This window comes from Ailuropoda melanoleuca, chromosome 8 (assembly GCF_002007445.2).
Source record: "Ailuropoda melanoleuca isolate Jingjing chromosome 8, ASM200744v2, whole genome shotgun sequence".
NCBI lineage: Eukaryota > Metazoa > Chordata > Mammalia > Carnivora > Ursidae > Ailuropoda > Ailuropoda melanoleuca.
Window position 1 is genome coordinate 85,881,341 of NC_048225.1, and position 23,947 is coordinate 85,905,287.

Consider the following 23,947-nt stretch of genomic DNA (forward strand, 5'->3'; position numbering starts at 1 on the left):
GAACCACAGCTGCCTCCTCATTCACCTTTCCCTTCTCTGCAAAAAGTTCTCTGGTCTACAAGGGAAGCTCTGGAAACTGGGGAAGGAAGATAGTAAAATAACGAGGACAAAAATTGTTAATTGTTCCAAAGGTTTCACCAAGAAATATGAAAAACAATATAAAATGAAAAATAATATTTAAAAAATACCAAATGAAAAACAATATAACATGTGGCCAGTTGATAACTTTAGTCAGGTGCCTAGGAAGGACCACTTGGGGGGTTTTAATATCATTCAGATAGGTTTTAACTCGTTGAAACAGAAGTGCGCTGAATAGATTCTTGCTGAACAGCAAGGACTAATGTCCTATCTACGCACACGGTCCCTCCCATCTTGGCTCAGCTTAGGGTTTTGGAATAACCAGGCTGACAAATAACCAGAAGTCACAGCAAACTGCTATAACTTCATCACTCCACAAACTTACCCCTCGGAATCTAGATCATGAGCACATCCTTAAAATCATCCCCAAGGCAATAATCTCGGCTTCGGCATGCTTGGCCAATGAGCCTCGACGCCTGTGGCGCCCCCGCCCCACCCGGCCCCGGCCAACTTCAAAACTCGTTAATGATTCCGTGTAAAGAGCACCCTGCCTGGGACACACAGAGGCTTTCAAATATGTTTCTCTAGTTATATAATATGAGCTTTGAAGGCGAGGACCCATACCATTGATACAGCGACCAGTCGCCCCGGCCAAAGAAAGCAGAGCGGGACACTTGGGAACTTACTTGGGGACGGCGGCCCAGGACTTTTTTAACCTATAGATGGAATTGGACTGCAGTGCAGAAATGATGGCCCTCAAGGAGGAAAAATTCTTCAGGATCCTACATTCCTGTGCGGAGAGTGATTAAAACATAAAAGGCATTTAAATATCAATAATACGGTGAGTTGGTGGTTTCCTGTTTTAGAGGTATCACAGCTGCTATGAATTCTTACCGCTAAGTAGGCAGCTGTATAAATACTGAACATCAAAAAGTGGTTCCTTACTCCCACCCCAGTCACCGAAACACTTTATAGGTTTTGGCACCGTATGCTTGTTTTTCTCCCTTTAATATATTTTTTGCGTTGTTGTTACAGTTTTATGGTTTCCAGCTTTCCCAGTAAAAACACGAATGGAGGTGAGTCTGCAGTGCTGTGCTCAGGAACGCAAGCTAGCTTCTGAGGCAAGCACACAGATGCCCTAAAAACACATGTGAAAGATCACTATATCCTTGAGACCCAGCAAGGGAGCTGGCAGCAGCCTCTGTGAGGTCAGACGGTATCAAACATCTCGTGGCCAACCCTTGCCCAGAGAGGTGCATATAACTTGGCAATAAAAGTTCACCACGAGTTGAACTTTGGCTTTTATGCTCTTTGCCAAGAGGGAATATTTTTGTACACATTTGTTTGGTTTCAGATTGGCTTGTGCCGCGATCATAAACATTCAGAAACACCTTGGTTCCTTTGGTGTTTCCAAAATAACTTGGGCTTTTAAAATGAAATTCGCTTTGGCAGCATTTGAAAACAAAATAGAAAGAGAACAGGAAATATTCTGGATGGCATTTTCTGGGTAAGGAGAAAGGCTCTCTGATCCTGAAATCAAAGCGGCCGCTCAGAGTCTGCTGCCTCAGCAGCCGGTGACCCTGGAGTTGACGTCCTGCTGAATGAACAGCGGGGATAACGGAACAGTGAGGGAGGGAGTCCCAGTCTTGGCAACAAGGGGAGAGTGGGCCATGCCTTATGGCAAAGGAGGCATTTAGGAGTGTAATATATCCACTGAGTACACCGTGTGAGCGCGGGTGTGGCTTTGTGCACAACATCTGAAGCCAGAGACCCCGGGGTGGTTGGGCATAAAGGCACATTACTTCTAAGGTCATTTCATGAAGTCATGCTAATCCTGAACAGGAAGAGAAAAGAGCCTTCTCTGACTTAGCTTGCCAAAATCTGGCTACTTAAAACTATGCCAAACAAACAAACCTCCAAACATTTTTTTCTTAGAATCAGTGCCAAAGTATTTTACAAAAGTCATGCCCACTCTTTTTAAATGTCTCAATGCCCTCCCCTTATTTGAAAAGAGTGAGCGAGTGAGTGAGTGAGCGAGCAAGAGAGAGCGAGTGAGCATTCTGAAATACGGTCAGTCTGGAAACCCAAGCCCACGAGAGCATGGTTCAACAAAGGTTCAGAATCCAAAAGTCATGTTTCAAAAATCAAGAAACTTGCAATAAATAAAGGAACTCAGGCACAGATACTTCATGCAAATTGTAATAGACATATGGAACACATTATCCAGAAAGAGGCTTCACTTAAGGGTTTAAAGGAGTACAAGACATTTGGCCCCATTTCCAGAAAGGGAGGTATCTTCTAGGAGATGCAAAAGTAAAATAAAAACATAGCAGCAAGGCCGGTCCAAGAAAATATGATTGCATTAGGTCACAAATATTTTCTATGTAAAATTATTATCGCTTTTCAAATGGCCTCTCAATAGAAATTAATTGTGATTAATGTAGGAAAAGTAAAATATATCTTGGCAGGAAACCACTTATGAATTTCATTATTTTATTAAATTACTCCACACAATTTCAAGGGACGCAACATGCTCAATATTAGGAAACTACACGGCCAAGAGCAAGGACCCCTGGCTTTTAAGCATGTGCTATGGGATTTGGAATAGACCTCAAATTGTTCAACTTGTATTTCTTATTATCACATAAATGCACAATTTATATTTAATTTGGACCAAAAGTCACTGTTTGAGCCACACTGTCAAACACAGAGATGCTGTATTCTCACTACAGATTTTCTAAGCAGTTGAATGGATTAAAGGATATAGCATTTATGGCAAAAAAAAAAAAAAAATTTTTTTTCTTATCATTTTAAGAAGAAATTCCATGCTCTGTTCCACTCTATCAGAACTTCTTTTGTAGCTCTTGAAAAATAAGCTCAATTCAGAATAGGAGAAATCTAAGTTGTAAGATACTGTTTTCCTACTTTTTTCATATACTAAAACATCTGTGGCAACAGACCACCTAAAAATTCAAAATAAGAGCAATTCCCTAGAACAATTATGGCCCTGCTCTTTAATCAAAGACAACAAAAGAGAAAGAGAGAGAGAGAGAGAAGAGAGTGTGTGTGAAAATTTAAGCATTATCCCCTAAACATGAGGGCTTAATAAAAGAAATATATATTAGCATAGAAAGCAAAATGGGCTTTGGTTGAGGGTTGACCCATATAACCCAGAACACTGACTAATAAGATATTTACATAATGCTTATGTTTCAAAGTTGTTAATTACATAGCTCTTGCTGATGTAATTTCTTCTGCCTCCAAAAAAAAAAAAAAAAAAATCTTACCCAATCTTCAAATACCAAAAATTCTATCTAGTATTCAAAGATAAATCCAAATGTCATCCCATCCGCAAAGCCTTCCTTGATCCCCCCAGTCAGAAGTGATTTCGCCCTCCTCCACAGCTGTAGCTCATCTTGTAAGGCCCCACTCCTCCTCTGCCTTGGCCGAGATCATTCCAGTCTATCTTAGCTTCCTTGTTTGGCTGCAGGCTCCTGTAAGACCACATTAATTGTGCTTATCCTAACGATGTCCCCAAAGTACATAAAACTGTAGCTCATGTGCATTTAAGAGCTCATGAACTATCTGGTGACCAAGTGACTGAATACTGTTCACCTTTTCTGGATCATGAAGATACTGATCAGCGAAGGTCACACAGGATGTAAGCAGCTGACCCAAGAGACCAGACCGACACTCGGCAGAATTTAACTCAGGCTTAGGAATAAACTCTGTCCCTCCAACTTCAGACAGAAGGCCCTCCCAAAAAGCCCCAGATCAATGTGAAATCTGTGCATCTCAGTCCTTTGGAAAAGAGATTCAGGATTCTGAGAACGTACCAGCTCTTTATATCGGTAGATGATATAATGCTTCTGGGTGCTGGAAGGGTGCATAGGTAGGTAATCATTCTGCATTGGAGAGTCGTCTGTCTGATGCTTAGACTATCCAGTTCTATTTACTGAACACAGGTAGAATGGACACTCAGTTTGTGAAAATAAGGGGAAAAACAGATGGATGTGTTACCCTGAAGACAGCAGTGTGCAGCAGGCCCATGAGCAGAGACAAGTGTGCGAGGGACCAATTTTCTTCAAAGAGGAAAAATAAGCTCCTAAGTTAAGAAAGGCGACTTTTCTTCTTACTTTGGAGGAACAACAATAACAACAACAAAAACCCAATGGTCCCTCACATGTGGTCGTTTGATTGCCTCGCAAATAGACCCCTTTAAACAGAGAGATGGAGTAGTCTCCAACATCTACTAAATACAAAGAATATTTTTAAAAAGACAATTACATGAGCAATGTTAATCCACTTCTCGATGACTTTGGCTCTCTGCTGAGTTTTGAGTTCTTTGCCACCCAGGATGGTGCTGACAACGCACTTGGTGAGTGTGTTAAACTGAGAGATGGTAGCACGGATCGTAGGAGCCAAATGTTTGTTTTCCTTCTTATCCCTTCGAGACCAAATGCAGCCCAGGCAGTGGTGAGGCACTACTTTCTTGAATAGTTGCTAGAACAAAAGAGAAACTGACTTTAAGGACCACACAAATACTTCATATGGCAAAGCACATCATCAGTGAATTGGTATTTTATAAATGGACAAACAACCCTTTTCTACTTGACTTGCCTCGTCGTGTCTATTTCAGTGGACACAGGTAAATAATTAATATGTTAATAATTAGCCCACATGATCCTTCTAAATCTGCTAGACTGAGTAAATGGAACACAACAACCAAAAGAAAATTTTAAATGACCAACCACATTTTGACTTTTCTATCCCGAAAGACAAGTAAAAATCTATACTAGAGGTCAAGAGGGTTTTGACCTCAAAATCATATTAAGGGTATATTCTGGGCACTCACGATCATGAATTGGGTACAATGCATATGGACGCCCAGTGACCACCTGAGAAGTGATCCAAAGAAGCATAATCCATGCGGCATTGTCACCAATGTGTTCTACAGGGTTTCTAAAACGAAGAAAGTTAAGCATTGAAAAGGAAATACCATTCAACGTCACAGAGTAAAAGGAAGAAAGGAAATTACAGCCTGGTTTCCAGGTCTTTGCCTAAAAGTCATCACCAATGAAGTTTCCTATCTTTCTTTGATGCTATCGATTGTGGAACAAAATCAAATCAAATTCGTTGACTAGATACGATTCTCACCTGTATGACAATTCAATTCAAGACATGTAAGGGTTTGTATGAAAGAGAGAACACCAGGATTTACTTTACACGGACTCTCTGATTTGCTTCTGATAGTTTATTTGCATGCTCACTAGTTGGAAACTCTGTCACGTTCTATGCTGCTTTCTTCAGAGTGGTAAGTGCAGCAGAGCTAAAACCATCACGATAATTTATAATAGCCCTCTTTTCTTTAACTGGTATTTACCAGCTCACATTGCGCTGACACGTGACTGATGTCATCAACTATGTATGGCTAACAAACATATTCAAACTCCAAAAGTACAGGAAACACATAGACATGAACTGCCAGATAGAGTCACATGTGGACGCAGCAAACTTATTTTATCCTAATTTATACTTTGACCGCTTTACAACCCTCCAAATAAACAGTTCAGATCTTGAAATATTTATGAGTCTGGAGGGAGAGAAACAGCCATAGAACAGGATAGATTTTGTGTCACGAAAATTAGAATTCTTATTTCCTTCCGTGTACCGAGTGCCAAGGAAAAAGCACCTTCACCCAGAATCGCAAGAAGAGCTTAGGCCTGAATTATTCAGATGACTGATTCAAGTCACATCTTCACTCCACATCTACAGGCACAGCCTCTCTCAAGGATCACAAAAGACTTAAATCACATGACCCCATTGGCCTCCCCAGGCCACCAGCACTGTCAGTCCCCGAGTTTTAAGTAGAAGCCCATCTGAGGCACAGAGAGAAGACGTACTGCGTCCATATAGGTCAGCTGCTCTGCCACGAGATCTTCTGGGAAGCACGTGAATTCTGCAGGCCCTCCACCTTCCAGTTCCTCTTCCTCTTCCAGGCTGAAGAAGATGGTGCTGGGAAACCCATCTGTTCACAGATGGAAAAAAAAAATTAGTATTTTGGTGCCACTGCTTATGACCTTGTTAGTAGAGTCAAATTGCACTTCCTTCATTTAGAAAGAAGAGGGCTAATCCTTCAGAAAACGCACAGGGAGAAACAGTAAGCACGATTAATCTGAGTGAAATGGAGGTCTGCTTAATCTCTGTCGGTTCTTTATTCAGTTCAGAGACCTCATGTTATCCCTTTGATAAACCAAATTCTTAGGCCAGGGACACAGGGAGATTAGGTAAAGTCTAGAGAAGCAATGTTGGGCTACATTCTCGGGGATTCCCTCATCTTGGGCTCCCACATACCCTCCACTCAGGTTAAGGACTCATCAAGCCACTTCCTAAGCCCCAACTATGTAATTCGTAATTACCGCCATTGATAACCAGAAGCCTAGAAGGACTGGGCATGAAAGCAGGCCACGTTCTGGGGAGGAGAATGGGCCATGTTGATGTGAGAAATGCTGGTGAAGTCCGAAAGTCCTTAGAATTCTCAAGATATTTGGAGTAGCTTTCAGTTTCCCACCTAAAGTCAAGTATGTGTGAAAAGAATAGCCTGAAACTAAATTCACCTGAGCCTTATTATAGATAAGATCCTCAGTTAGCCAATTACACAGGACATAGACTGAAGAAGTAAGAAAAAAAAATTACTACAACAACTACTTGGATCCCAAATCAAAAGCTGAAGGACTCGGCCCATAGAACAGGAATTGCAGACTCCATCCTGAAAGACCGTGGAACTGGATGAAGTTGAACTTGAACCACAGCCTCCCTTCCCTGGAACCTTTGCCGATTCCTGGGTTGTTTTCCAACCTCATCCCCCACCTCATCCCCTTCACATTCCTTGCTCTCCTGTCAAATCTGTTCTCAAAAAAACAAAAACAAAAACAAAAAACCTAGCTGCATTCAGCTATATCTTGGCAGAAACATAAATCAGTGTGTTACTACTCCCCCAGGATGTTGACATTTTAAGCTTTTCTTCTTTTTCTTTGTAGAGTAAGACTTTTACACATCTTGGGTCAAGCTGGGTGGTGGCCTTTTCTTTTTCTTGGTTTTCTAGGGGAAAGGGGTACTGAGAGTGGACCGTACATCACTTCCCCTATCAGAGCACCACGTGGGGACTGGCCAACTCTGGTGTCAGGCATGGGATTTAAGAATGCCCCCCCCCACAATCCCCTCCCAACCCAATGGGCTTGGGTTATAACTGGAGAAGGTAGGCGAGGGAATCACTGCCTGCCCCTGGAGTCTGAAACACAAACAGGCACGAGCTAAAGATTAGAGCTAAGCCCTAGGCCTTCGCCACTCTGCCTCCACACAGCTCTGGGGGTGCTCTTCAATTCAGTGGAGGAAAAAGAAATTAGAAATCTCAAACAAAGGTTCAGAATGGGCCTCCCATCCCTCTTGCTAGCTACTCTATCAATCTATCCCAGTGGCTCTGGAACGCAGAGGCTGACCCACTTCAGCCAAAGAGGATGTGTGGTAAGGTCAGATCCTCTCATTCACCCAACAAACACTCACAGTGACCCATATGTGCCTGGGATGTTGCTGTAGGCGAAGATTACGTGGTCCTTTCTCTCTGGGGCCTAGGCCATGCCTTCACTGTTTCTGCTTTTGGCTTTCTTCCAGAGCGAAGGAAGTAGAAACTTGAAGCAAAATTTTACTACTGGAAAACAATGTAGGCGAACTTTTGCTTTTGCCAGTGTGAAATTGGGCAAAATAAGCCCAGGAGACCCAAGCTCCTAAAACTCCTTTTCAATAACGACCACTGAACTTAATAAACAGAGAGTTTAGAGCTTTCTTGATTAAAATTTTCCAAACTCAGGAAAAATTCATTTTCGAGCAGTGCCTAAAAGCCTTTCCAAAGTCAGGCGATCTCCCTCTCCCCTGTCTCAGCCTGCCAAATGAGCTCTGCCTTCCAGTCGCTGGGTCAGAAACAATGAACGACTGGTCCCACCGGTTCCCCAATTAGGCCCGGAGCCAGGGGCAGCCCCAGTGGGGAGAGCTGGGCTCTCACACAGCATTTTCCACCGCGGCTCAAAGACAGGCGGGGAGGCCCTGATGGGAGCGGAGGCCCGGCAGCTGGAGGAGTGCCCCTGGTATTCCAACGTTCCCGGCAGATGAAGTCATCCGAGATACAGAGTACTTGGCAGGCAGCTTCTCATGATGCGACTGTGTGTTCCCCCTGCTCCGCTCCCCCAAATGTAAATCAATTCCACAGGTACTGTTCGGAATGTGAGGTTATTTTCTTTGGCACTGATGCAGCTTCCCTTATCGGTCAAGAGGAACCGCTTCCTTTCCCTCACTGAGGAAAGCGGGCGTCACTTCAGGGAAATGCCTGTCAAAAGCTCCAAGTGGGTCAGCCGCCATGGCAACCACCACCCAGCAGGCCAGCGAGGGGCTAAATCGTCAGGCTGAAAGCCTGTCGGAACCTCGCTCTGACTTTCTTCAAAGATAATTCCAAGCGGCCCACGACCTGCAGTGGTGGCCCTTCCTTTGTCCTTGAAAACAGGCAGGCAGTTCCTCCAATAGGAAAAAACAGCCACAGAAGCTTCCTTTGATGAGGCCGTCGGTGATGCTCAAGGACAGTGATGTCTTCCAGCTTGACAGAGAAACACCTTTTCAGGGCTTTCTGAGCTTTTCTGAGGGCAGGAGCACAACTGGATTTAATTCTTTGCCTGCCAAATGGGGGTGGTTGCGAGGGGTTTCTGTTAATCAGGTAGAGGAGCCAGGAGGCAGATAATAAAAAGCACAATCAAGTTCAGTGTGGGACATGTTGACAAGAGATGGTAAAAGATCCTCTTTCTGGTATTAGAGGAAACCCAAGGGTATCACTCCACTTCTCGGAGCCAGTTTCCTCTTCTATAAAATGAGAGCACCAGACTAGGTGGTCTTGAAAATCTCTTTCTTAGCTCTAGAAGGCTGAGGTGCTGTAATCAGCACTTTGATAAACTTCAGAATTTTTACCCACCACCAATCCCCCAGCAGCTTTCCTCGCTGAGACAAACCGAGGTCATTTATCAAGTATAGGGAGAACAGTTTGGGGAGCCTGGGTGGGTCAGTTGTTTGGCTCAGGTCGTGATCTCAGGGTGGTGAAACTGAGCGCCATGTCGGGCTGTGCGCTCAGCGAGGAGTCTGCCTGAAAGTCTCTCTCCCTCACCGCTTCCCTCCACCCACACACACTCTCTCTCTCCCTCTCTCCCTCTCTCAAACAACTAGATAAATCTTAAAAAAAAAAAAAAAAAAAAAGTACAGGGAGAACCTATCTTCAACACGGAGGCTGGAGAATCAGAATCTAGCTTGTTCTCTGCAAGCAAGTACTCACTGTCAGTTTCCACTTCTTGCTTGTGAAACTGCTCAAGAAGATTTTGTGCTCTTCTCTCTGGATCAGAGCCTGGCATCATCCGTTTGAGATAATCCAGCAGTTTCTGTAAGCAAGGGAAGTGAGGGGGCTCCCGGAAGTCCTCTGCGCACTGGTCAAGCCAGGCCCTCAGGATGGAGGCGATGGCACTGAGAAAGAGAAAGGGAGAGTCACCGCACCCAGCTGGCTGTGGGGACTTAAAACCGGGCCTGGACACCGTGGCCTCACCCAGGAACACCCCAGGGGACTTGGGGTCAACAGAGAATTCACCCCGAAGTTCCTGGCAATGCCAATGAAGTGGAAGCTCTGGAAAACAAGCTGGTTACATTTTATTGTTTTAAGCGGTGGTTGTAGAGCAGGGCAGAGACTGATAAGTTCTAAAACGACAAAGGACCATCAACTTTGGAAAAACCCACGCGGGGGGGGCGGGGTGGTAAAAAGGCACGTGGAAGAAGATTTAGTGAGTCCTGAAGCCACTTCAAAGCGACCTGTGACAGTGAGATTATGTGTTTCCAATTCTGGCTTCACTCAACTCAGAGACCACAAAATCAACCGGACCAACAGTTTAGGAAATCACTGACTGACAGTGGGCCCGCAATCTGTCTACTGACAGGAAATGCCTACGTTGGAAAAAAAGATAAAAGCACCGATTTAATTTTACAAAGATTCCCAGGGTTTCAGCCTAAGTGCCAAAAAAAGTCCTCCCCCAATTATCCTTTTGCTTCTCAAATCACAAGAGGACAATCTGCAGGAGAAACAGTACCTGTTAGAGAGGAAGGTCTTTGAAAGGTAAGGGAGAAAACGTTGAGATGCAAAGCCCCTGGGAAGGTGATTTGCTCTGATGGCTCATCAGTGTCTGTGTTGGATGAGACAGGGGCCGGGGCACGAGGAGCCAGGGCCACCCCCCCCCCACGCTACTAATAGCACAGGTGTGCTGTCTGTAGGTGAGGGGTAGCCCCTCATCCAGGGGAAAAGCCAAACAGCTGACTGGCAAAAACGATAAAAAGTCTTGAGTGCTGTGATTCTCGCTTCATCTTCAAAGAGGACGTGCCGGGCTGTGTTTTCCAGGAAAGACGGTACTTTGCCTCTTTACTGACCAGCCGCCTCCACAGCTAAGGCAAATGCACTGACGACGGCTACAGGTGGCAGGGGCTAGGAATTAATTCATGTGTTATTGACAGTGATGGGACACTTCGTTTTAGCTGAAGACCCCACTGACCGAAATTGTTCAGCTGATAAAACATTTTAGCACTTTTTAAAATGATCATTTAAGTATACTTCAAACAAATTGTTTACTTAGTTAACAAACTATAGAGAGACCACAAGGTAATATTATCCACCTATGTGGACCTGCAGGCTGGGCTTTGCAGGCGTGTCTAACTTCCACGCTTCCCAATTTCCTACCATGGAGCTGGACTATGATCAGGGCATACGTACAACACTTAACTTCTGGAAGTAGAGTGCAAACAGAAGAAAAATAAATTTACCAGCTGTTTTCAGTGCTATGGATATCATGGCTTTACTAATGAGGACATGAAGGTGTCTGGAACTCTAATGGTCACATGTGTACGTTGAAGTAGGTGACATAAAGCCATTAAATAAATGCTGGAATTTAAAGCCACAGAAATGATTAAAATATGCTCTAAATCTTTAGTCCAGATTAAATAAAAAGCCAAACAAAAGTTTCCCTCCCTTTCAAAAAGTTTGAAGAAATTAATATGGGCTCTGGGATTAAATGAAAACCTAAGTAAAATGAAATGATTGGGCTTCTAGTTAGTGGACCTTCGATCCTTGATTCGCCTGTTGCATCATCTGTTACGTATCAATGCTTGGGTCCCCCCACCGTTCATATGGTGAAACCCTCACACACACACCCCCGCCCCCTCAAAATTGCTGGATTTCTACTTTCTCAGAGCCCACACAAAGCATTCACTATTTGTCCTTTCTTCACAAAAAATAAATATAACATGAATTAAAAGAAGAAAATGGAGTGGCATTCTAGCAAGTCATTTTTTAAGGCATAGGACTTTTTTCTATGAATACTTTCCCTTCTTCACTGACAAGCACTGAGCCCAGAACAGGGGCAGGCACACGGGTGGGTTCATAGCCTGGAAGGCAGGAAAACCTGATATCTGCCTCCATCATATTGATTCTTACAGACACTTTTGTCCTTCTCAGAAGAAGGGTGAATTGATTTCAAGAGTAGAGCTACTCATTTAATATTTAATACCTCAGTGAGAGGATACTCTTCCAATGATACTGATGGAAAAACAGTCACGGAGCGATGATAATTCACATCAATCAATAAAAGTGAAAAAGAGCCCCCACCTCACAACAAGACCAGCAATGCAATGACTCTAGTGACTCCTCGGTCTCATAGCTTAAAACATAACCGAGGTAGAAATCCAGAATCACAGCTAAAAGACAGATAGGAAAAGATATTAATATATCATTGCCTTCTCGGCCTCCCATAATCGTTAGTTTTAAAATTGCAAAGCTGATTCTTTATTGCAAAAAAGTAAATATTACAAATGTATATAAAGCAAAAGAGCAAAATACCTATGTCCTCTTCATTCTAATCCCATTTCCATGACTAACTATCCACGGTTTGGAGTATGTCCTTGTAGGCTTTTCAACAGATATGTATATATACTTGAGTAGATATACTATGTATCTATAAGCCAACATGGATTTTTTCCCCCACTGAATAGTATGAAACACACACCTCTCCATTCACTATCTCGAGGTCTACCTTACTGTTTCCCAGAGTTACATATACTATTCCACTGCGTGGACACACCATCATTAATGCAAGCATTCTTCTACTAGTGTGCAAATACTCAAGTTATTTTCATATTCTCACAATCACAAACAATTACAAAATGTGTACCCTTGTCTACATCTCTGAATACTCACACATTTCTATGGGACACATTATCTGGAGCTTAGTCTCATGGAAAGTTGCAGCCTCTGGAAGGTCTGGGGGAGTTCTGAAGAGGGTCATGAGTCCAGATTGGACCTGCGTTTAGATGCACATTTTGTCCTCCTCAGTCTGATGTTTTTAACTAGCTCTGGTAATCTATTCATTCTACCCTTTGTGACAGTGCCCTTCCCACAGCTTGGCCTAAGGGACTTTGAAAGCTCACTACAGACCCAGAAACTGACTTGGCTAGAGAAAGCATCTTCACAGAAAAGAGGAATGAAGGAGGGGAGGACGAAGGAAAAGAAGAAGGGAAAGTAACACACAAACAGCACAATACAGCACGAGGCAGACCCCTGCCCTCCTATCAGCAGGGTGGTTATCAGCATGCCAGGAAGGGAGGTTTTCTGGAACGGCCTGGACACGTGCCCAAAGCTCACAGTAGCGTTATGTTTACCAGTCCTGGGAAGAAACTTCCCGTTCTTGATAGACTATAAAGCAGATAGCATGTGAAACATTTAAGATTTCGAAAAGGAAAGCAACATCATGGCACCCAACAGGACTGCTGGCCAACACCTTTCCATCTCACCCTTCGTGGCTCCACTCCGAAGATCGAACTTACGTCCCAACCATAACTGGTTGTTTGGGAGAATGTAAAGAACCTCCATACTGAAGGGAAATCTGGTTTAAAATCACAGACTTACAGGAAAGGTGTGACTGTCAAGCTGGAGAAGCTACTTGGCTCTGCACCAGAACAAGGAAGGAGGCTGGAGGAGGAAAACCAGCTGGGCTGGGTCCCAGCTGTGCCACCTGGGAACAAAGCGAGTTGGCCCACTTCACTGACCCCTACCTGGAGGAGAGACGTGGTAAGACCTGCCTGCGGCTCCCTGACTCCATCAGTGCCTTCCCCCGACAGCATGGCAATGCGGCCATTTCAAGATACCTAAAGAGAAACCTAACTGCTGGCAGTCTTAAAACTACTTGCCATAAATCACAAAAGGAAGGGACTGAAAAAGGTAGAAGGGCTCAGTGAAAATCAATCAGCACTCATGGAAGCCACTCAGAGAATCCTCTACCCATAACAGAAACGCTGACATGGAATCCAAACCGTAGGACAATACGCGTGGCCCCAGGCCTGCTGCAGCAAGACAGTCACTGGGAACAGATCCCGCACACGCGAGCATGCGCACACGCGCACACACACACCCCATCGAAGGCATCCTCCTCGGGACAGATCAACTCAGGGACCTCAAACTCTAATACAAACTGCAAGACATGCTTCTTGAATGACTTGTGAAGACTGAAGAAGTACTTTCTGAGACTGAGCAGAAAGATTGCAACTGTGACATAATCTAAACGCAGTAAGGAGGAGAGGCAGACATGAGCTCCTTTTCCGAAGTCATCTTTAATGTGCTACAGAGCAACACCCCTTGGTCCCAAGTAAGCACGCTGGGTGGGTGGCCGGGGGCAGGAGCCCAAACTGATAGCCGAGGGGACATCCAGGATAGGACTGCTTTTTCTACCTCAGGCATTCCTGGCCACCCTCTCTAACCTACCGCAATGGTCTGTAAGGGACAGGAAGACGTGCTCAGACATCCATGCGTAGAACTGACGGACACAGTGTCTAAGGCTTTTACTACCATGGAAACAGACCCGTGGGAAGAATTAATTCACTAATTACACTAACAGTATTTGAGTGCCCTTTGTTTTCCATATTCACAAAAACCACATATGTGACGAACGTCACAACAGGGATCCCACAGAAGGATTTAGGAAACAAAGTTCAGCTGAGATCTTAGGTATAAGAGTTACTGGGGTGAAGAGTCTGTGGCAACAGCATGAGCAAAGATCCTGAGGTGAGAGAGGGCAAGACAGTTTCAAGGCATGTACAGAAGGCCTCTTTAAAGAACAGGAAGGGGGGGAGGAACGCCGCCCAGTGAGATTTGCTATACTCATTTGATTTCTTAGCCAAACAGAAATCACACTTAATAATACCTGTTTGGAAAATACTAGACAGATGCCTTCTCTGAGAGGGACGAGGAAACAGTACAGAACTGAGAGCCGCCGTGGGGACCTTCAGGCACGCGGTGCACAGTAACAGGGCTGCCTGAGGTGAGCGTCTCGGCTGCCAGTATGCTCAAACCACAGATTTTTAAATACATACAGGGATTTGAATGCACAGGTACTAAATCATATTAAAATCCCATTGGTAGTAAAATATTCTACAATGTGTAAAAGGCTTAATAAGAAATTTTCAAAATATGAAGTCATCTCTCCCATGACGTGTAACCTCCGAGCCAAGAAATAGGATTATCATGACAAAAAAATAACCCTGTCCATTTAGAGCTCTTTTCTCTCCCCAGAAATCTATCTGAGATAACAATTTATTGTTACTTAATAAGACATGGAACCATTTTTTCAAAAGCAGCAAAACGTTTTTTTCTGGGTTAGGATATTCTCCCAAAACTGGACCTTTTCCCGCTATAGATAAAAGATAAGAAAATCTATGCGGAGGGTGGGCCTTTGAATCAATGTGGCAGGTGACCCTGGGGGTGGGAGCCAATGCACCTTGCTCTTCAGGGAAAGGAAGCAAAGTGGCCTTGACACTGATTCTGAGCTACACCTCTCCACCTTGTGCTCCTAGTCACAGAGGGGGTTTTCCTTTTCAGAGAAGGCTGCCAGATAGAGGCTGCCTCGGAGACCCCTGGCAAGATGGTTCCCCTGAAGAGAAAGAACAAAGGAAGGTACAAAGAATTTGTTTCCCTTTTTTTTTTCTCTGAAAAAGCCTGGAAAAGATGGAAACGTGAATATCTGAACTTGTCAAGGTCACCTTGCAATGCTTTCTTGTACATTTTCCAGTACGCAGCATTTTTGCTGCAGAGGCTGAGCAGGGATTAGAGGGCTGGGGGGGAAAGCGAGAGGAGTGCCGAGAGGCTCAGGGAAATAAATGCAAACAGGGCCAGAGCCAGAGCTAGGCAGCAGGCAAGTACGGGGCATGGGAACCAGTGAGGGGCCAGGAGGCAATGAAAGAGAAAAAGCTCCAAGTTGAGGAGAAGGAAGGTTGTGATAGGGAGGACACACAGAAATATCGAGTAAATATGGGTGGGGAAGGCCCCAGAGGAGGAGGAGATGAGCCCAAAACCAATGATCCAAAGTCAGGAGTGTTTACACACCTGTCCTTTATTCCCAAACTAGATGTGCAGGCCCTGGCCTCTGAAGGCAAATTTACAGGAACTGAAGAGAATTGTTGTGCACAGACCTAACCCCGTATCACCAAACATTACTCAGTGTGTCTGTGCTCCATTAGGAAAGGGAGAGGGAGAGGGAGAGGGAGAGGAGAGGAAAGGAAAGGAAAGGAAAGGAAAGGAAAAAAACTAAGAGGGCTCTGAAATGCCTGCTTTTTCATGAGCAGCTCAGCCAATGTGGCTGAACAGTCTCTGGAGTGCCTAACTGGGGCCCTGGTTCTGTGGCTCACTAGCCTCTGTATGCCTCAGCCTCCTGACCTGCAAAATGGGTACAAGAATAGATGCCTCCTCATAGGATTTTGAGGCCAAGAGCTAATACATGCAAAGTATTTAGAAGAGTTCCTAGGACATAGTGAGTGCTCAAAAAACATTAGCTATTTTTATTATTTTAAAACAGAAGAATGGCAGTCTATTAGACTAAGGACTAGAGGCAAATGGAACTGCACACATGCCCTAGTTGATAAAGTTGTTTCCCACAAGGTACGAGTCGGCAGCTCTGCTACTGCCATCCAAGTATCCTGGAAATGAACAACTAAGCAAATGCATGGCAGATGGTGGATGCCAGCTTTCTCGCTGTTGCAGAGGGTACTTACAAATAAGCAAGGGGAGCAGGCTAGAGCCATCTACGTGGTCATGGATTAGAGTTGGAGACATCAGTAAGAACTCGTGTTTAACGTAATATGGATACAGATGATTGTATGTAAATATTCCTAGATGTGTATATTTACACATAACTAGTGTAAACACAAATCTCCCAGCCCTATCAGCTGAGAGGGCTAAAAAGAAATGACATCCCAGCAGCAGTGAGTACACCTAGCACCCAGATCCTGGTTTCCGACACCCTTCTGCAATGAAAAGAACCAGGTCCCCTTGAAGAAATGGCTGATTCTAGGGCTGGGGCAGGAAACATACAAGATGAGCCTAGAGCACCTTGTTGTACCAGGGAGTAAGAAGGGCTTGAACAACCAAACACACCCACCATGACAGAGATGCCTATCAACGTGACATAAGAGTCAATCAAAAGAGCTCCCAACTGCCAAAACTGGACCAATCTCAGCAACAAATAAACTAGCATTGCATCATAACCCAAAGCATCAAAAAAATTAACCAATGAGTCTAAAATGTTTAGATAAAATGTTTTAAAAAATTAATAAATGGGGGAAACAAATCTTCCATGCAGAAGTTATCTAAATACATTGATTAGAGACCTTACCCTCACAGAGGGGGAGCATAATCCCCACTCTTTAATTAGGGGATTCCTTCCAAACCATATAGTATGGGAAGGTGTTTTCCATGGAGAAATCTGAAAACTACTACTCCAGCCAGGTGATCAAGGCCAACAAGTCATATATCGTATTGCTAGTGTGTATCCTTGATATCATGTGATGAGAATGGCATTTTACCTCTGTAACAGTCCTCTCGAAAACTCGTAAGTTCAGTCTAATCATGAGAAACATAGTCTAGTTATAAGAAAAATTCCAATAAAGGGGCATCCTACAATATACTTGACCTCAAAACTGTAAAGGTCATTGAAACCCAGAGAAGTTTGAGAAACTGTCACAGTCAAGAGGAGTGTAGGTTGATATGACAACTAAGTGTAAAATGGTATCCTGGATGGGATCCTGGAACAGAAAAGGGACATGAGGTAAACGGTAGGGAAATGTGACTAAACTCTGGACTTCAGTTAATAATGTGTCATACTGGTTCGTTAACTGTAACAAATGTACTATAGTCACGTAAGGACAGTAAGGGAATCTGTGAGGGGGGGCATATGGGAACTCTCCTGCACTATCTGCTCAGTTTTTACATAAACCTAAAACTGTTGTGAAAAACATCTTTAGCGGGGCGCCTGGGCGGCTCAGTCAGTTAAGTCTGACTTCGCTCAGGTCACAATCTCAGGATCCTGGGATCAAGTCCTGCATCAGGCTCCAAGCTTAGCGGGGAGCCTGCTTCACTCTCTCACTCTGCCCCTCCCCCTGTTTGTGCTCCCTCCCTCTCTCTCTTTCAAATCAATAAAATCTTAAAAGAAAAGAAAAACACCTTAATTTTAAGAAAAAAGCATGAACAGGAGAGTCTGATTTAAGCTCTTAAGAGAAATCATCTCATTTTTATCACAGGGTAAGAAGCAGAGGCCACAGAGTGTAGAGGGCAAGGTTGAAATCCCAGCTTTCCCATATTCTCTGTGTGACCTTGGACAAGTGCTTCTCTCTGTCTCACACCCCTCATCTGGAAGAGAGGAATAAGAATATATAGAGTCATTATAGGAATAAAAAAGGATATACAGGAGTTAACACAAGGACTATCCCTACTAAGCGTCAATGAATTCTAGCTACTGCTCTTAGAAAGGGACCCTGTCACCCCCACCCAGATTCTTTCTCAGGGACCTCTGCAGCTCTGTATTCTCCAATTCCTCACAGTCTGAGGTGGGCGTTCTTATGTTATAAATGGGCCTCTAATGAAAAGACTGCGGAGGCCTTCTCCATTTTTCACCATGAGAACGTAGACAGTGGTAAGTTGGTAAGAAAAGACGCGACAAGGCCCCAAGAACAAGAAGCAGGCACTCGGATCCATGGGCCTGACCAATCTGATCTTCCTTCTTCTTTCCTCTCATCCTGCAACCCATCCCCTTCCCGAGAAAACAAGCCTAGCTTCTCCATTTCTAGCAGCCGTCTGGGGACCTGGCTCAGGGTGTTCATTCAGTAATAAAGCCAGGCAAAACAACACAGGGTAAAGTAAATAATCCCAAATTAGAAGATGTCAGGATGTGAACAAGCTAAAACACTTGTCACAACGGTGATACTACGCCTTAGCTCTTCATGGACTTCTGGCTGCTCCCAGATTACCATGCTCTAGGCATATGTGGGCTGGAAAGGCACCTGAGATCCCGATGCTCTTCTGAAATGGCAGGCCCCAGAGCAAAAGGGTGAGACGCCCAGGTTTGGACCTGAGTTCAAATCTACAGCTCGCTTAACCAGCTGCTTGACATTAGTCAGAGTATATAACTTTCCTGGAGCTTCCATTTACACACAGATAAAATGAGAACACCACCTCACAGCAAATCCGTGAAGGCAAAGGAAGATACAAGGCCCCTAGCAGAAGGCCTCACGTAGGCAGGCACACCACATACTGAAGCCGGGGGCGCTGGCAAGGGTGGTGACGGCGGAATCAGCCCTGTCATCAGCTGCCAGGCTGCAGGGTCCATCAAGTGACAGGGTCCGGTTGGGATGCCTGTTTGCCTTTCTCTGACACTTCGAGAACCCTAAGAGATTCTTAGGTGACTGAGTTTTCTTCTTTCTGAACCACTGATCATCGACGTTGTTTTCCTCCTCCTGAATTTTTAGAAAACTAATTTCTGCTTGGGAACCTACTCTCTTCTCTTGAATGTACAATTTTGATTCAAGACTTCAATGACTTTAAAAATGATAATTTCTACTTTTCTTTGTCCAGTATGGATGTTTTAAAGACAATACCAGGCTCTTTCATGTAGTGTATTATTTCTCCATTTCTTCTTCCATTCTACTTTAATTTTTTGGAAATACTCCTTTCACCTTATAGCCTTTCATCCTTTTAAATTTCAAGTTTTAAATCTTAGTTTTGCTCTGTTCTTTACCCCTTTCTTTGCCCCACTTTTGTTAAAATAGCCGGATTAATTTCCACTGCCTTCTTAGGGTATTTGAGTTTGCTGGAATGAATATTGATTGCAAACTCTCTGGGAAGATTTTTTAGTAGTTTCCACTGTAAAGTTTCTCGGGCAGTAAAGAATCATAGCCAGGCTTCTTTAACTCATCGCCCTTTTCTTTAAAGTGGTTCCAATGTCTTCGATTACTACTATTTGTATGATTCTTTACTGGACTAAAATCTGGTGTCACTATTGACAACTTCTGGGAAAAGATTACAAGAATGGCATTCAGATCGTCTGAATGTGCAGAGATGAAAGCAGAATGATTTCAACAGTTTAAAGCAATGTGGTGGTAAAGAGTTTGAGAAAACAAAACACAGCACTCCAGAAGGGAAGTGAAGAGAGTCAATAAAAGGAAAGGAAATGGAACTACTCCGACATTATCATAATAGTCATTAAAGGAAAGAAAAAAGTGTCATTTCCTGAGGAGTTCTAAACCTCTTTAAATAAAGTATATAAGATAGATAGATAGATAGATAGACAGACAGACAGATAGATATTCTAATTTCAGATCCATTCAAGAGAATGAAGATTCCCGGTGTCAAGTTTCTGTATGGTTAATATCCCTTCTTTACATTCTCTTCACGTCTGAATTCAATGATTGTAATAAATCTCCATGAGGGAAAGTTTCCTTTTCCATCTGGTTCTGATTTTGTTATTCTAAATAGAAAGGATTTGATCATTGAAAAGTGTCAGCAGGAAGGAGGAAAAGGGCACAGGTAGAATGGATGTAGGCAGAGATGTTTTCTCCTGTCACAGGAAGTGAGCTTCCTGATTTCCAAATGGCGGCAAGTTTAGGGATTATAGAAATAAACATGGGATGCCTTATTATATACAAGAGTCCAGTGCTAACATCAGAAATCACCATGTGGCAGATTCCAACACCTAGAAGCCTTGGAACTTGCCTTCCTCGCAACTGAAGGAATTCTTGTTTTGGCTAGATGACTTTGAAGGTCCCCGATACTGCACAAAGCCTGAACTGGGCACACTCGGGGGCTGGAATTACAAGTGGGAGTCACAGCACAATCGGACACTTTTTGAAATTCACGAAGAACACGAGTCAGTTGCGGTCCAAGACATCAGAAGCCAATCTTTCAACGGTTCCATCTGTACTTCCCCGTTTTCTTTCTTCTAAGTTCTTTTATCCTCTGAAAGGTTGATTAGATCCATATTTGGAAATACAGGGAAGACTGTTACCCTGGGATTTGGGACCCTGTATGAAATGTAAGCCTTGCTCTATGCTTTACATTAAAAACTGAAAAACCAAACAAGAGTTGAGGATTCTTCTGTTCAGGGTGAAGCCTCGCAGTGATTCCCCCACACACACTGCACCCATCTGCAAAACTGCAGGATCTGCCCTAAAACAGGATGTTTACTTCTTAGAAAGTTACTGAATTCCTGCCGTCTGTTTCCCACCTGAAATCACAAGAAGACAGATTCACAGCAAAAGAAAACAGTAAGCATTCTGCCCCCCTCACCTGACCCCACGATACAAAGCTTTAGCTCATCTCTATACTGAGAAGCACTGTGAGCAGCTGTGATGTCATGATTGATAATGATGAGCAAGTCAAAGGAGCTGTCTGTTTTGTTTTCCTATTTTATCAAAACTGGTGGCACAGCTCCCCCACCCCCAACCAAAAAAAGCTGTCAAGGACACCACTCAAAAATTCAGTATAATATCTGGGCCCTATCTCTGTTTCTTCTTCTTTTTTTTTTTAAGATTTGATTTATTTATTTCAGAGAGAGAGCGAAAACAAGAGAGCATGAGTGGGGGGAGGGGCAGAGGAAGGACCAGACTCCCCTCGGAGCAGGGAGCCCAACGTGGGGCTTGATCCCAGGACCCTGTGATCATGACCTGAGCTGAAGGCAGGCACGTAACCGACTGAGCCACCCAGGTGCCCCAATATCTCTGTTTCTGATTTTCATTTTCATCCCAGAGGTCATTAAACTTAGGATGCCAGAGATCCCACATTCCAAGCACTCACTTTTCAGGTCAAGAAACTGAAAGTGAGAGTGAGGCAAAGTGACCAGGTCCTATGGCTGGCAGGTGACAGTGACTGATGGGGGACTGGAATCTGAGTTCTCCAGACTCCTTCCCCAGGGCCCTTCGCCTTCTCTGAGGCTGCCTCCTGGGCCGCCTCCACACTGGATTCACCTCATTCTAGGACGGGACATGAATAAATAAATAAATCCCCAAATAAGCATGGTCCTATTTTTATACACATCTATTCATAAATAAAGACAGCTTTCACTTGAGGACCACGGTCCTCACCACGGAGCGGAGCTTCTTACCTGCGCACCGCTGACGTCTAGAGGCTGGTCGTTCCTTGTTGGAGGCCGGTGCCGGCTTGCGCACCGCCGACTGCTTGGCAACAATCCTGCCCTCTCCCTACCACGTGCCGAAAGCATCCCCCCACCCAGTTCAGACAACAGAAATTTCTCCAGATGTTGCCAAATATCCTCTGGGGGCAAAACCAGCCCATCGAGAACGGCCGTCGAGCCGGACCTCCTACAACATGCATCAGCCATCGGGAAGCCTTCGGTCGCGGCTCCACCTCAGACGCCAAAGCCCTGCGATGGTGGAGGAACCTTCCATATGTTACATATGGAATGAAGAAGGTGCTACCCTGATTTCCTCTCAGAAAGAGCAGTGACCCTAAGCGGCCACAGAAATGGTTAGGAGAAGGGTAACTTCCAAATGAGAGAGAGCAGAAAGATAATGGTGAAAGGAGATGATAAATAATAAAAGGAGAAATGGGGGGAGGGTGGGGAGGAAGCAGTACGAAAGAAGGAAAACACAAGGAAGAAAGAGGTCAGCTGAGAGAAGGGCTTTTAGCATTCCGGTATTTGTAGGACAGAGTGGCCTATTATAAGATAAAGTGGAGTATTTTCATCAGGCATAGTTTTTTTAAAAGGCAAGTCAGTCTGAGGAAAAGGGTCAAGCACTTTCTACCAATTCATTGTGAGGCTTTAGGAAAGGACCATTGTCCCCAGATGATGGACCCCTCAGGGGAGTTCTATGTGAAGCTCTTTGTTAAGGACTCATATGCCTCAAACTGGAAAGCCCTTTAAAACAGCTTATCCTGGAGGTTCACCCACATCACACTGTTCCTGGTGTACAATGAAGTTGAATAAAGTTTTATAATAGGACTTTAAAATAATGAGCATGATTCTTCACATTCATGGTACAAACCAATTTTCTTTCACGTGCGACTTCCCAGAAACCTACTTAATCTCAAAACACCCCCCGGGAAACAGAAAAGCTCTGGATATTTTTCAGAGTGTTACTCTCCTCGGAGTGTTCAGGTGGCTCATTGAATAGTAGCTCCAGATTTGACTCAATTCCAAAATTTGTGGAGAACAACACACTTATTTCTGAATCTGGTCACAGGAGGAGGTTACATGTGACAAGCTGGCCACTCAAGTCTCCTTTTGTATATGCTTTAAAAGACCCATTATAAAAAGGTTCTTTTCAAAAAATTATTATTTCAGTAAGTTAACAACAAAACCTCTCTAATCCTATGATTCTCAAAACCCTTTAAGTGCATAGGAATCACTCGAGGATCTTACTGAAATGCAGATTCTAACCTAGGTCTGTGGTGAGGCGTGAGATTGTGCATGTCTAACAAGCTCCCACTGCGAGTAAGAAGTCTGTAAGTCTGATCCATCCTCCCCACATTACCTATTTGATGATACTGTTTCCCTCCTGCAAAAACTATTCAGGGATGACTGTCTACTGCTTACCAGGGAAGGTCCTTATTCTCTTGGGAGAATGAACGCCCTTCGTGACAGCTTCGGCTCTGCAACTCCCCTCAACCTGGTACATACGCCATCATGAAGTGGCCATACCAGTTCTGTGTTGTTCCCAAAATTCATTTCTATGATTTGGTCCCACCATTCCCTCTGCTTGAATGGCTCTACCACCAAAATCTTCACCCTCCTTCAGGATCTATCTGAGATGTCAACTCCTCCAGGAAGCCTCCTCCAGCCCTCTAAGGATAAAAGCATTTGTTCCGGGGCGGCCTGGGTGGCACAGCGGTTAGGCGTCTGCCTTCGGCTCAGGGCGTGATCCTAGCGTTATGGGATNTAAATCTTTAAAAAAAAAAAGCATTTGTTCCACTCACCACACATCTTGCATTTGACATTCAAATATCTACACTGGTGTGTCTGGTTTTCTGGAAGGTTATGGTCCACCCAATAAAATAATAAAACTGCCTCACTCAGGACTTAAAAAGTTACTCAATTTTCTAACCTTCACATCCCTGACTTCTGAAGAAAGGGTTCCATCAGTCAATCCTCTGAGGAGTTAAAATATTCCACAGGATTAACCACCTGGACTTCTGGCCCCAGGATGAATATTTAGTAAGAGTACTTTCAAGCACCCTGGCATATACCCCATTGACTCAAGAACATCACTCCTAGAGCGGCCTGCACTCCTACATCATGGATTTTTCTTTAGTGTCTCCTAGATTATTCTTATCAGATGATGAGAATCATCTGATTCTCACCACCACTCAGTTTTAACAAACACATACACAATGAAAAAACTCTCCTTTGCCCCAGATCATCCTCCAGCCCATTTCTCTTCTCTTACAGCAAAACTCCTCCAAACTTCTGTCTTC

The 23,947-nt window shown here is 44.1% G+C and overlaps 1 protein-coding gene across 3 annotated transcripts in view; it reads right to left on the minus strand.

Annotated features, from left to right (window-relative positions):
* Window positions 1-23,947, minus strand: part of RGL1 (ral guanine nucleotide dissociation stimulator like 1) — a 265,812-nt gene that overhangs the window by 34,202 nt on the left and 207,663 nt on the right. For all 3 annotated transcript variants that reach the window (XM_019804492.2, XM_002923877.4, XM_011230614.3), the window contains 4 exons: window positions 9,446-9,630; window positions 5,982-6,106; window positions 4,366-4,581; window positions 765-868 (listed from right to left, as the gene is read on the minus strand). In XM_019804492.2, coding sequence (XP_019660051.1) covers window positions 765-868; window positions 4,366-4,581; window positions 5,982-6,106; window positions 9,446-9,630 — 630 coding nt within the window. The remainder of the gene's footprint in view (window positions 1-764; window positions 869-4,365; window positions 4,582-5,981; window positions 6,107-9,445; window positions 9,631-23,947) is intronic.